This window comes from Rhinichthys klamathensis, unplaced genomic scaffold (genome assembly GCF_029890125.1).
Source record: "Rhinichthys klamathensis goyatoka isolate OS25496 unplaced genomic scaffold, OSU_Roscu_1.1 h1tg000029l_1, whole genome shotgun sequence".
Taxonomy (NCBI): Eukaryota; Metazoa; Chordata; class Actinopteri; order Cypriniformes; family Leuciscidae; genus Rhinichthys; species Rhinichthys klamathensis.
In genome coordinates, this window is record NW_026606579.1 from 1,103,408 (window position 1) to 1,116,119 (window position 12,712).

Sequence of the window (12,712 nt, forward strand, 5' to 3'; positions counted from 1 at the left end):
ACATTTACTCACTTCATTTTAAAACATTTCTCAAGATAAAAAATAGTAAATTCCTTTGCTTCTCAAGTAAGTGTAGCTTGAAAATCATTTTTGCAGTGCAATTCTGACTTTCTTGGAACACACACTTTTGAGAGCGCCAAGAAAGAAAGAAAGAAAGAAAGAAAGAAAGAAAGAAAGAAAGAAAGAAAGAAAGAAAGAAAGAAAAGTGAATGTGACATACTCTTGTCCCTTCCTCACGTGAGAGGTGGGTGTTTACCGTTATAAACAGTCATTTCCCCTCAGGGCAGCAGCATTGAGCACCAGACGAGCAACACAAGGACACACACAGACCTTTGGGAATTTAAACATCTGAGAACAACAAAAATATCTGTTGCTGTTTACTTATAACCTGGATCAACATGAAGTCCGGTCTGTCCAGTGCTGAGCAGTGCATCAAATACGCCATTCGCCTTTAATTTCATATTTTGGGTGAGTTAATTTAATACAGTTCACTCCTGGATGTTTATTTATTGGGGGGAGAAAAACCTGTATCCAAGCTCATAATGTCTAAATTGCTATTCAGCCTAACCATAGTCTTTGAATATGCTTCATAAATAAATACTTTTTGGATTATTAAATATAAGAGCCGCGGCAAAGATAAAGGCTGATATTTATTTGTGCTGAATTTATTTGTCATTGATTGGCTACCTATGTCATTAATAAAAGCCGTTCAAGCTTTATTACCTAGGCTATATGGCGAAGGCTAACGTATTAATATTGATTAGTAATGTGATGTTCGGCATCTTGATTGGTGAAAAACAATAAATTGATATATGATCGCAAATTGCGTTGATCTGTTGGCGAGTAAATTTTTTCATAATATTCCCATAGATAACTTAATGAAAAGTTGAACCTCTTTGTGTGGTTGTTTCTCAAAATAAAAAATGCGAATCGACTCATAACTACCCTTAGATTACGTGACTCGTCTCCAGGAAGGTTAACAACGTCAGCACGCCCTAATTAATATTCATGAGCTAACACCTTGATTCAAAATTGGGCGTTATGGGCAGCTGGTAAGCAAAACATGTTGAGAACATAAAGACAAAACATATAACTTTCTGCCATTGTTTGTTCTCGTAACTATTTTTTCGTTTTTTTTTTTTTTTTTAAATAGGCCCTATTGGTTGAATAGTTCACGAGTAAAGACGTTTTTAGACGAACATTTGAAAACGAAGGGTAGGCCTATATGTTCGTCATGAGAAGACGAACAAGTCAAAGTTTTGCATACCTGTTGCTAGGCAGCTCCATCACTAATCCATCTCATAAATTAGGGTAAATGTAGCCCCAGGAATGATCATCTCACAAAGAATGAGAAAAGGACAGCAACCAAATATTAAGCAACTTACATAATGATTTTGCTTTGATTTGAATCGGATCCCCATGGTTTCATCTGAGAAACTGTTGGATGTTTGGGACTATTACAATTTGCCCTCACCCACCACATCCATCCTTAACACTCCCAACAGAGCCTGACAAATAAATTAAAAATAATAGTCAGAATTTTTTTTTTCATATTTGATTGATATATCAGGCTTTTATGGCTCAAATAATATGATATAGTGAGAATATGAAACTCATACTTGAGGAGGAAAAAAACAATTTTACTCGATAGCTTGTCGTGTAAATCAATGACGTTACATAAAATGCAGTATATCAGTCGTCACTCTATATCTCCCAATATATCTTAGTAAGATGATATTTAAATGCTTAGTTTATGATCAAGGTCTGTAGTTTTCGTTGCGGAGGCAAAACATATAATGCAACTCAATACAATGATGATTGAGAGATGAACAAATAAACTTTCCTCAGAAGCCTGTTGTATCATATTTCTTAATTACATTTTAACATGATTTTTCTAAAAAATTATGCATGATAATCAAGTAAACAAAAATCATTAAAGATTCCACAGCAAAAAGACATGTGGTGGATATTTTTAGAAAATACCTTTTACTTAGTATAAAAGAATAAACTATCAATCAGGGTGCAGAAGGCATCTAAAAGATATGCAACAGGTTTTTCCAGCAATGTTTTGATTTTAAAGGCCTTATAAATTCATGCATAAAATAGGATACAGCAGGCTTTATAGGGTTAATGTGCTGTCTCTGTTTCTAGCCCATCTCTCCACTTAAAAGTGTCAAGCAAAGGGACAATATCTGTGTTCTGACTTCCAGTGTTCCTGAGGGACAGCTCGAGTTACATGAAAAGTAAAACCTGATCAGCTTGTGTTGATGCCATTTTGGCAACTAAAGCACAATATAGATCTTTTATACTTTTTTTAACTCCATTTATACGCTACTGAATTGTGTTAGTTCAGTTTTTAGTTCAGCTAAAATGGTTTTGCCCCTCCTTCTTTTCCTTCTGACAAACACTAGGTAGGAGGGTGCGGCCTGCTGGGGTTTTTTTTCTCACTCGCCCCTGTTTTAAGGTGGGACAGAAGCACATTTCAGGTGCTCAGTATCGGGTGTTTACTCTTAGAACAGCTCTAACTTTTTAGTCATGGCTGCTGCTGCTGGTGGGTTTCCGTGTATCAAATACTTGCTCTTTATCTTCAACTTCATCTTCTGGGTAGGTATTTTTTCATCATTACATGAGTACATGCTAATTCAATTGTGTTTGTAGAGTAAAATGGGAACATTCTAACACACAAATGTAAATGTGGCTTGAATGTGATGTGGTGAGGACATGAGAGTTTGTTAGTTGCTTGTTTTCATGTCATACTTTGTTTGCTTCCCTGATTGGATTTAGTGTTTGACAAACTTTGCTCTTTGAGAGATGCGGGTTTCGTAACATAATTTCATACAATCTTGATATAGATTCTAGTTTATAATATGTAGGTTTGTTTAAACATATGTGTTAATGACTTTTATTTGAGCCTATTGAAGACTGAAAATGGTTTCAGAACATCTTTGCTTGACATTTTAGCTTGAATGTAACATTGCAGACATGTTAGATGCAGACCTCGAGAATATGGGACTTTACAGATAACACATCATAGCAGCAAAAATAAGATTTGGTCTGACTCTGTAGCAATTATCTTGTTTTAAAGTGGCCTTGGTATTTGGGCCTGGTCTTAAGCTAGCTTTGTGGTGAGTGAGCAAACTAGCAAACACTATATCCTCCCATCGGTTACGCCTATTGTGTGTGGGTGGAAAAAGACGGGATCAGTTTGGGAAGCTTTGAGGGACAAGCCTCCACACCCCTGGCAGTGACTCACTGTGACTCAGAGCTCATATCTGTGACTGCATTTTCCAAAACAGAAGAAAAGTGGAGGATTGCAACTCGTGTGTGTCTGTGTGTGTGTATGTATAGAGATTCTTTAGTGTGATTCGATAGTGTGATCTGGTTTAGCTTGTTTGGTTTGTTTCTCAGTATTCATTACGCCATTGGTCAAACCACTCAAGGAAACACACTGATCCAATGTTTGTGCAAATTCTTAGAAGGTTGTAGGAGAATGAAAAGCTGAACCTACTATTCCATTTGCACAACAATGAAATATGAACTACATAGGTGTGGTGCTATTTATTTTTTTATCTGTTTTGACTGTAAAGTGTGTGAGTGTGGGCTGTTGATTAACTTTTGGCTGTGAGAACATGTACCAGATTGTAATCGTTCTGGTTCCTACATGTTACTCATTCATGGAAGCCACATTACTGTGTCCTGGGAATTTCTGGAGTTGGTCAAGAGAAATTAGAGTTGGTTCAGCATAACTTTGCATATCTCTTTCTCAATGCAGTCTAGCAAGAATATCAGGTTGGTGCCTGTGGTTCCATAAGGCCTGTTGAACATTCTCAAAAAGAGTAAAATACTTGGTTTGTAACCTGACTTCCTGTACTCTCTGCCCTTGTAAATAATGTCATGCTTGGCTGCCCTGCAGCTATATTTCTTCTATGTTGTTACTCAGTTTGCCAATGTCTTTGTTTTCAGGTAGCACCATGCAGACTTTTTTTTTTTTTTTTTTTTGGTTTGGCCATTGTTCAAACTAATCTTTTAATGGGATATATTAAAATGTCTTGTTTGTTCCCACAGCTCGCAGGTACAGGAGTTTTAGCTGTTGGTCTCTGGCTGCGTTTCGATGAAAGAACTAAAGAACTCTTTACTGCAGCAGATTCCCCATCTGTGTTCCTCACAGGTGAGATTTGGCCATTCCCAAGCTAGATTCCTCAGTTCTTAATATCTCAGTGAATCAGAAATCCACCTTTATCTCCCAACACCATGATCGCACATGCTTCCTTTGTCACCTACATGATCAGGTCTTTGTAAGTTGATGTTTGGGAATGAGGTAAAATGGTAGTCATGGAAACCAGCCACACCTATTTCCAGGAACCAGACCATCTGTCATGTGAATGATGTGTCATGAACACTATGATTATAACATGAAGCGAATGAAAGGCCATTCATGAGTCTGAAGTGGGACGAGTTGTTTTGGCTTCTCTATAGTTGATCAGAATATGTATTCCTGACACTACCGGTCAACTGTTTGGAGTAATTAAGTGTTTTGTTTACTTATGTTTTTGAAAGAAGTCTCTTGTGCTCACCAAAGCTTATTTGATCAAAAGTAAAAACAGTACATTTATGAAATATTAATGGAATTTAAAAGAAACGTTTTCTATTTTATTATATTATGTATTCCTGTGATGGCAAAGCGGAATTTTCAGTGTGATCTTCAGTGTCACATGATCCTTCAGAAATCATTCTAATATGCTGATTTGCTGCTCAATTTGAATGTTTTACAGTCATTTTGATCAAATGAATGCATAAGAGACTTCTTTCAAAAACATAAATCTTTATAAATTATTCCAAACTTTTGAACAGTTGTGTATATTAACGACATCACCCTGACTTGGTCATTCAACGTTCACTGAACAATCCAGTTCTTAAAGCAACGCAAATGGCATGGCGACTACAAAACACGTCCAAAATTCAAAGCACTCCATCTATTCTTCTATGCTTTGTTTGTTTTTATGAAAGACCCAAAGATTAAATTCCTTGCAGAGAACGACCACAAAGCAACAACCAGCCAATTGAACTTTAAACCATAAACCAAGCATGGCACAGTTTTTGAAGGGTGAAAACAACCTAAATATAGAGAGCAGGATGTTGGGTTTCTGTCTGCGTGTTTGTTTTTTAAGAGTCAGGTTTGTGGAGTTATAATGGCAGTGCTGTTTTGGAGGAGGCTGGCTTTGGTCCACACGATGTCAGCTCTCTGCCCCTTGCCATCATCCCTCACAGAGATGCCTTTCTCCTCCTCGCCAACAGAACCCGCATTGTTTGCTCCCATCCCACCTCCTTTTGTTTTGCCTGGTTTATTTTCCACCAGAGCTGTAAGAAGAATGCTCGCCTCCACAGATACAAAAACACGATAAACTCAGTGGGAAAGTGTCCAAGTATCTGCCAGAGGTTTCGAAAGCACTTTGAGTGACAGCTGGCTTTCCTGGAATGCCAAACATCCTACTGACAGACTGTTCAGAAGAGCAGCTAGTGGACTGGTGTTTTAGTGTTTCTATAGGCCAATTCACACCGTTTCAACAAACGGCATCAAACGCGTACGTTTGTTGGGTTTTGGCGGATCAGTGTGTTGCACCTGTCGGTTTCTGTTATAGCATTGGTCAGGATTTGTTTTTTTACCCGACTGAACATGTTCAATCCACGTTTGTCGGTGTCTGTTGGGGCAGTGTGAACATGAGTTATTTTTCATAAAATTCTAAATCCAACAGCCAACTTGTTTGTCTGTGCGGTGTCAATTGGCCTCATGGATACATGACATAACATTTACATGGAATTTTGTTTTGCATATTTTGCTTTGCATAGCTTTTTCTGATAAACAATTAAGGTAGCTAAAGGAAAAAGTTATCATCTATACATTACGCAAAATGTGTGTCTGTAATAAACTGAATCTGAGAATAATAAAATGTACAGTAAATGCCCTTGATTTCAAGTATTCTTTCCAGATGAGCAGCCAAAGAAGTGAGATGAATGTAAAGGTACAGGGGAATAAGAGATATTCTGTCCTTCTCTGTCCTCAGGGGTCTATATCCTCATTGTGGCAGGTGCCGTCATGATGGTGGTCGGGTTCCTCGGCTGCTGTGGAGCAATAAAAGAATCGTCATGCATGCTGGGAATGGTGAGTCTTCTTCTACAGCACAAAACAAAAAGATTTAGTTTTTTTACATTCGTTTTAGGGGGCGTTTACGCAACATCGTTTTCAACAAACAAACAGAAAACTTTTTATGAAAAAACAATGCCATGTTGTCGTGTGAAGTACCCTTTAGGCTACAACGGGCACCAGGTAAAAAGTGCATTTGATTTTAATGCATTTTGATGCATTCAATGGGCGTGCCGAAAGGTGAATTGCTACAACAGAAAGTAACCCTTAACCCTACCCGCACCCTGACAGACAGCTTTTGCGACCTTTGATAAAGCACTTTCTTCACTATCAACCTTTCGTGACGCCCATTACTCCAACCCGTAGATACCCACTCTTGGAAACATTCATGTCTCACTATGCTCCGGGAAATTTATCTGATTCTTGACACAATGGCATTATTAGTATCTGTATGCATGTTCGTTTTTATATTTTTAGTTTTATTTAATATCGCTGACTGTGTTCAGGTGCATCACAATCCATTTTTTTTATAGATATACCTTTTTTTACTTTTTTTTATTCATTCTGAATCTGATCATTTTGAACAGACCGAATGAAAATTCACATGCACGTTAGAGCGTCTTTGCCAAGAAATGAAAATGTTTTTGTTTTAAGTCCTTTTTGCTGATGTCCTTGTTCACCTCATCTCTCCCTTTTTCTTGCTGCCTCCAGTTCTTCGTGTTCCTGCTCATCATTTTTGCTGCAGAGGTGGCCGCTGGAATCTGGGGATTGTCCAATAAGGAAAAGGTGGGTGACATTCATACTCTTTTTCTCCTGTCACCCGTTAATTTTCTCACAGTGGGTCCTCTTTCTTTCTCTCTTCCTTCTCAGGTCGTGAACGATATCCAGGATTTCTACAAGCAGACATTTGACAACTACAAAAGCACAAAACAGGAAGCGCTGAGGGAAACTCTGCGAGCAATTCACTATGGAGTGAGTGTTCATTTTTATGGTTTGTTCAAACCGATGGAGGACAAAAAGCTTAACTTTAATCCGACTGACGTTTTTCTGTGTGCTTTTGTTTAGTTGAACTGCTGTGGAAAAACAGGACTTCCGATTGATGGAGTATCTGACATCTGTCCCAAAAAGGAGGGATTGGAAATCATTGTCACAACGGTACCAGACACTCAATAAATAAATCTTTAGTCTCTTCAGTTATGTTGTGTTTTTTCCCATGTACCATAGTCACCTCTTTTGTTTCTGCTCCAGAGCTGCCCAAGTGCTATTGAGGAGAACTTCACATCTAGGCTTCAAGTGATCGGAGGAGTTGGGATTGGCATTGGGGTGATCATGGTGAGTAGATGCTCCTGTGCATGGTCACCTGAGGAGATTCTTGGGCAGGTAGCCGAGTCACACTGGTGTCAGATATTAACCTGTGTCTCTTTGGTTGGCAGATCTTTGGCATGATCCTCAGCATGCTGCTGTGCTGCGCCATCCGACGAACCCGGGACATCGTATGAGCTGCCCTTACTGCAACAGCCTGTTTTCTGCTCTGTATTTATCTGACTGTGTGTGTGTGTGTGTGGGGTGGGGGGGTGTATATGTATTTGCAAAATCACTCCGATAAACTTCTAACAAAGCCCAGCATTAGTCAAACACTCAAACTGTTACATGTCGTTTATACACTGAGTGTAATAATGAATTGCGCTAGAGGCTGCTTTTAATTTCTTTGGTGTCTCGACTAACGTTCATTTGCCTCTTTGAATGTACTTGCAAGCTTCTGATATTCTTTTGTAACGTTTTATGTGGCTTATTTTATGTACCTATATGGGTGTCTAGAGAGACAGTACAGTAACACCTAGTAAATTACCAATAAAGTTGATAACTAATTGACTAAATGGTAGTTATTTATTTTAAGGAAACCCAATTATTTGCATTTTTATGCGCATAAGGCCCTGTTTACACCTGGTATTAAGATGCGTTTTGGACGCCGCTAAATACAGGTGTCAAACGTTTTGAGCTTGTCCACTTTCAGAGGTAGTCGAAACATTATTGCGTTTGAGGTGTAAATGCTCATGTGTTCGAACAGCCACAAAAGACCGCCAACTCTCCGCCTACTAACCTAATGCGTAAACATCACGGGACGTGCACTAACCAGATGGGTTTCTGGCTGCATCCGAAATGGCATACTCTCTTGAGCAGGTGCTTATTTTTAAAACACCAGGGGTAAACGGGAACATGTCTCCCTCGTTTACTTGTTCCGATCCACTGATCCACTGATCGGAACATAAGTAAACGAGGGAGACATGTTCCCGTTTACACCTGGTGTTTTAATCCATCTCTTTTGTCCACTTTCAAACTCTTCTGTCCTGATTTCTTCAGGTGTTCCGATTTACACATGTATCTTAATACGAGGTGTAAACAGACCCTAATGCCGAGTTCAGACTGCACGATTTTCAAAATAATTTGGGACTGTGTTTTGCAAAGAGAGTTGGGGGTAAATAAATAATTTTGCAAATGTCCTGCTGTTGTTGCTGGTCATGCAAATGTTTGTGCTTCGTTTCTGTTTGATATAATTGTAAATATAGGCCTATCTATTAAAATACTGATATTCTGGTCTATAACTCCTCCTCCTCCTCCCTTTATCTTGCTCTCTCATTGGCATTGTAGTTTTCAGTCAGAACACATTCACACAGCAGGATTGTGAATCGCCTGTGCCTGTGATTTTGGGCATTTGTCGGCGATTTCTCAAAACCTGTCGGCGAGCCAAAATCGGGGCTAAAATCGTGCAGTCTGAACTCGGCATAAGTGTAGCTTGTGTTAAAACACCTTTTAATAGAGTTCCAGAAAACCAGTTTGAAGGAATACACATTTATTTGGTTGTAATTTTTATATAATAGGATAATCCAAAAATAAAGGTGAAATGTTTTATTACAACTGACAGTTTGAAGAATTTAAACTATATATATATATATATATATATATATATATATATATATATATACATAGGCCTACTACTACCGTTCAAAAGTTTTAGGTCGGTATTATTTCTTACTTAGTTACTTCTTTTGAAAGAAGTCTCTTATGCTAACCAAGGCTGCATTTATTTGATCCAAAAAACAAGAATTTTGTGAAATATTTTTTACAATTTAAAATAAGTGTTTTCTATTTTAATATATTTTTAAAATATAATTTATTCCTGTCATGCCAAGCTAAATTTTCAGCATCATTACTCCAATCTTCAGTGTCACATGATCCTTCAGAAATCAGTCTAATATGCTTATTAATGTTGAAAACAGTTGTGAACCATTCTTTTTTTTTATCAGGATTCTTTAATGAATAGAAAGTTCAAATGAACAGCATTTATCTGAAATTGTAAAGCTTTTGTAACAAATAGAAACTGTTTTTGTTTTATTATCGTAAAAATATTTCACAATATTACTGTTTTTGCTGTATTTTGGATCAAATAAATGCAGCCTTGGTGAGCATAAGAGACTTCTTTTTAAAAATAATTAACTTTTAAAAATAATTAACTTTAGTAATTAACTTAATTACTAATCTAAAACTTTTGAACAATAATGCATACATATATAATTAAGGTTTAATTGGCACAAATCTGCATGTCATTTTTTGCTTTTGTTTTTTGCCCTTTTTTCTTTCTTCTTGGTGGCCTCAGGCCAGCCAAATCCTCTGAACTCCAAGCAGTCCACTGCATTATGGGAGATGTAGTAGATGTTCTCCATGGCTGCTGGACTCAGAATTTCCACACTTGTCTTTGTGGATTTGGCACTGACAGACCTCTTCTTGGAGGAGCGCTTTCCTTTGCTCTTTGTTGCAGGTCTGGCACTTTGAGGTTTTGACTTCTTGGTGCCTGAAGGCTATAAAGTTCATATTATGAGATTTGGGGAAAGAATGAAAGAAATCATTAAAAAAAATCCACCAGATTTTTGTCTTTTGGACTTTAAAGGAACACTCCGACTTTTTGGGACTTTAGCCTATTCACCTTATCCCCCAGAGTTAGATAAGTCCATACATACCTTTTTCATCTCCGTGCGTGCTGTAAGTCTATCTGACGCACCCACCGCTAGCCTAGCTTAGCACAAAGACTGGATGTAAATGGTTGCAGCTAGCATACTAATCCAAATAAGTGACAAAATAGCGCAAACATTTTCCTATTTACATGTTGTGATTTGTATAGTCACAGAGTGTACAAAAAACAAAGTCACATGAGACACAGACATATTTTAACCGTATAAATACTGAGAACTATATTCTCTGAAGGCGAAGCACTGCTACTTGGGCGGAGTGATAACCGCAGCACCTGAGACGCGCTCTCTGCTCCTCACCACGGCGCGTCTCAGGTGCTGCGGTTATCACTCCGCCCAAGTAGCAGTGCTTCGCCTTCAGAGAATATAGTCGCCTTCAGAGAATATAGTTCCCAGTATTTATACGGTTAAAATATGTCTGTGTCTCATGTGACTTTGTTTTTTGTACACTCTGTGACTATACAAATCACAACATGTAAATAGAAAAATGTTTGCGTTATTTTGTCACTTATTTGGATTATTATGCTAGCTGCAACCATTTACATCCAGTCTTTGTGCTAAGCTAGGCTAGCGGTGGGTGCGTCAAACAGACTTATAGCACGCATGGAGATGAAAAAGGTATGTATGGACTTTTCTAACTCTGGGGGATAAGGTGAATAGGCTAAAGTCCCAAAAACTCGGAGTGTTCCTTTAATGAAAATGTAAAACATTGAAACATTTCTTACCATCATTGAGTGCCTTCCTCTTGCACAATAGTTGGATGCTTGAATGCACTCAAAAACAGAAATACTCTGAACTGACCCTTGTCAATGTAAGAAAATGCTTGAAGTTTTCCTAGATTTTAAACTCATTTAACGTGATTTTGTAATCAGCTACCCAAAGGCATGTCACCAGAGAGTAGCCGTTCCCTCTATGAGGTCTTTTGTTGTGAGCTGTTGTTTATCTGGGGTTGTCTTAGTGACGGCTAATGGGAGAATGGGACTCATCCACAACTGGCTTTTCAGGTCGGCCCGGGATCCTTTTTTTGCTGTGTCCCTCCATGAATCTTCTCTGTTTCAGTACATGTAAGAATAACCAGATTCCTGCTGGTCATTCAGTAATTATTATACATATTTTATTTATAATATATATATTATATTTTATATATAATACTTTTATATGAATAATTGTACACACACACACACACACGCGTATATATGTAGCCTAGAAATCTAGAAGCACCATAGAGGCCAGGCTAGTGTAGTAATCTCAAATGATTGATTAGTCCTCCCTGACCATGCGCTGAGGAAAGAGACGGGTACCACGTGAAAAGAAGTACATGTGCGTCTTCATTGAAGCTTAATTAGATTTCAAAATAAGATAGAATCAAACCACACGGCTCAAGAGGAACAACAACAGCTATAACAATCGGAGAAGATATAAAGGTACAATATACTTGTATAGCTAGGCTTTGACATCACCCTTTTACGAAAATAAACCATGGTTTTACTAGTAGAAGTGTAGTAACCATAGATTTAGGCGGTTACCATTTGTAGGCTTAATCACATTATTTTTTGTAAAACAAAAAAATAGCTTGGTAAACTGTGTTGGTTAGTGTAGTAAAACCAAGGTTAATTTGTAGTTACCATAGTTGAACAATAACAACCATCTTTTAGCTAGTTGTAGTAAAACCATGGTTAATTTTATAGCAGCGATTTCATTATCATTTCTTTATTCAGGACATACATATAAAATGGTCCATAACACTATACAAGATAAAGTACACACAGACTAGAAAAAAAGATAATAAAAAAAAAAAAAAAAATTACTACACAGTCAAAATTCCACAATACACCAAAAAAGTGTTCAAATATTGGCATATAGACTAAAGCGCCAGTGATTCCACAAACCCGAATTGAACCTAACTGCACTCAATGCAGGGTTCACAAGTGTTGCGATGATGCTGTTATGTGACTCTACTAGTCTACACATACATCTGTAGGCTACATGAGATTCCTGAGTACAGCCGGACACGTGAATACATTAACACTTACACACATTTGGCTCGCACTGCCCCCTCGTGGCAATTTAAGCAGCAGCCTCAAACCATCATTATATGCCACCTTGAGTTTCTGCATACTGCTTTTTTTTTATAGCGCCGCCACAAGTGGGCAGTGTACATTGGAGTACAAAAAGCTTTAAAAAGTGTAGTCTTCACAAAAAGTGAGCACATATTAAAATTGCGATTCTGCATATTAGCTTGTGCATACAACATACAATACTGTCAATGAATGTCCCTATCATCAGACAGGTCATCAGTTATATAGTGTCCTAAGTACTTGACCTCATCACACAATCTAAGTAACCTACCAGACAGATACAAAGCAGGAAATGAGAGTTTACTGTCCTCCCTGCTTCTAGCAATCATTATATTACTCTTCTTAGAGTTGAACGTAATATCAAAGTCCAAGCCGTATTGGGAACATACCCTTAGTAGCTGTTGAAGGCCAGCACTATATGGACAAAGAATGACCAGGTCATCCGCGTACATTAGGTGGTTGATAAT

At 37.9% G+C, this 12,712-nt stretch overlaps 1 protein-coding gene across 2 annotated transcripts; it reads left to right on the forward strand.

Moving 5' to 3' along the window:
* The first annotated feature begins 294 nt into the window (after positions 1-294).
* On the forward strand, positions 295-8,019 carry cd9b (CD9 molecule b). 2 transcript variants are annotated; one of them, XM_056245218.1, is made up of 8 exons: positions 295-468; positions 4,066-4,168; positions 6,063-6,160; positions 6,854-6,928; positions 7,013-7,114; positions 7,208-7,297; positions 7,391-7,474; positions 7,576-8,019. In XM_056245218.1, exons 3-8 carry the CDS (start codon positions 6,095-6,097, stop codon positions 7,639-7,641), a joined length of 483 nt encoding a protein of 160 aa, XP_056101193.1. In that variant the 5' UTR covers positions 295-468; positions 4,066-4,168; positions 6,063-6,094; the 3' UTR covers positions 7,642-8,019. The 2 variants fall into 2 exon arrangements, with proteins under 2 accessions (XP_056101193.1, XP_056101192.1); XM_056245217.1 differs by lacking the exon at positions 295-468 and adding an exon at positions 2,443-2,604.
* The last annotated feature ends 4,693 nt before the right edge of the window (positions 8,020-12,712 follow it).

Bases quoted from the DNA above. Each gene is read 5' to 3' on its own strand.
- cd9b (XM_056245217.1), top strand. From the start codon at position 2,536: ATGGCTGCTGCTGCTGGTGGGTTTCCGTGTATCAAATACTTGCTCTTT. The intron at 2,605-4,065 runs GTAGGTATTTTT...TTGTTCCCACAG, and splicing joins TCTTCAACTTCATCTTCTGG to CTCGCAGGTACAGGAGTTTT. The intron at 7,475-7,575 runs GTGAGTAGATGC...TTTGGTTGGCAG, and splicing joins TTGGCATTGGGGTGATCATG to ATCTTTGGCATGATCCTCAG.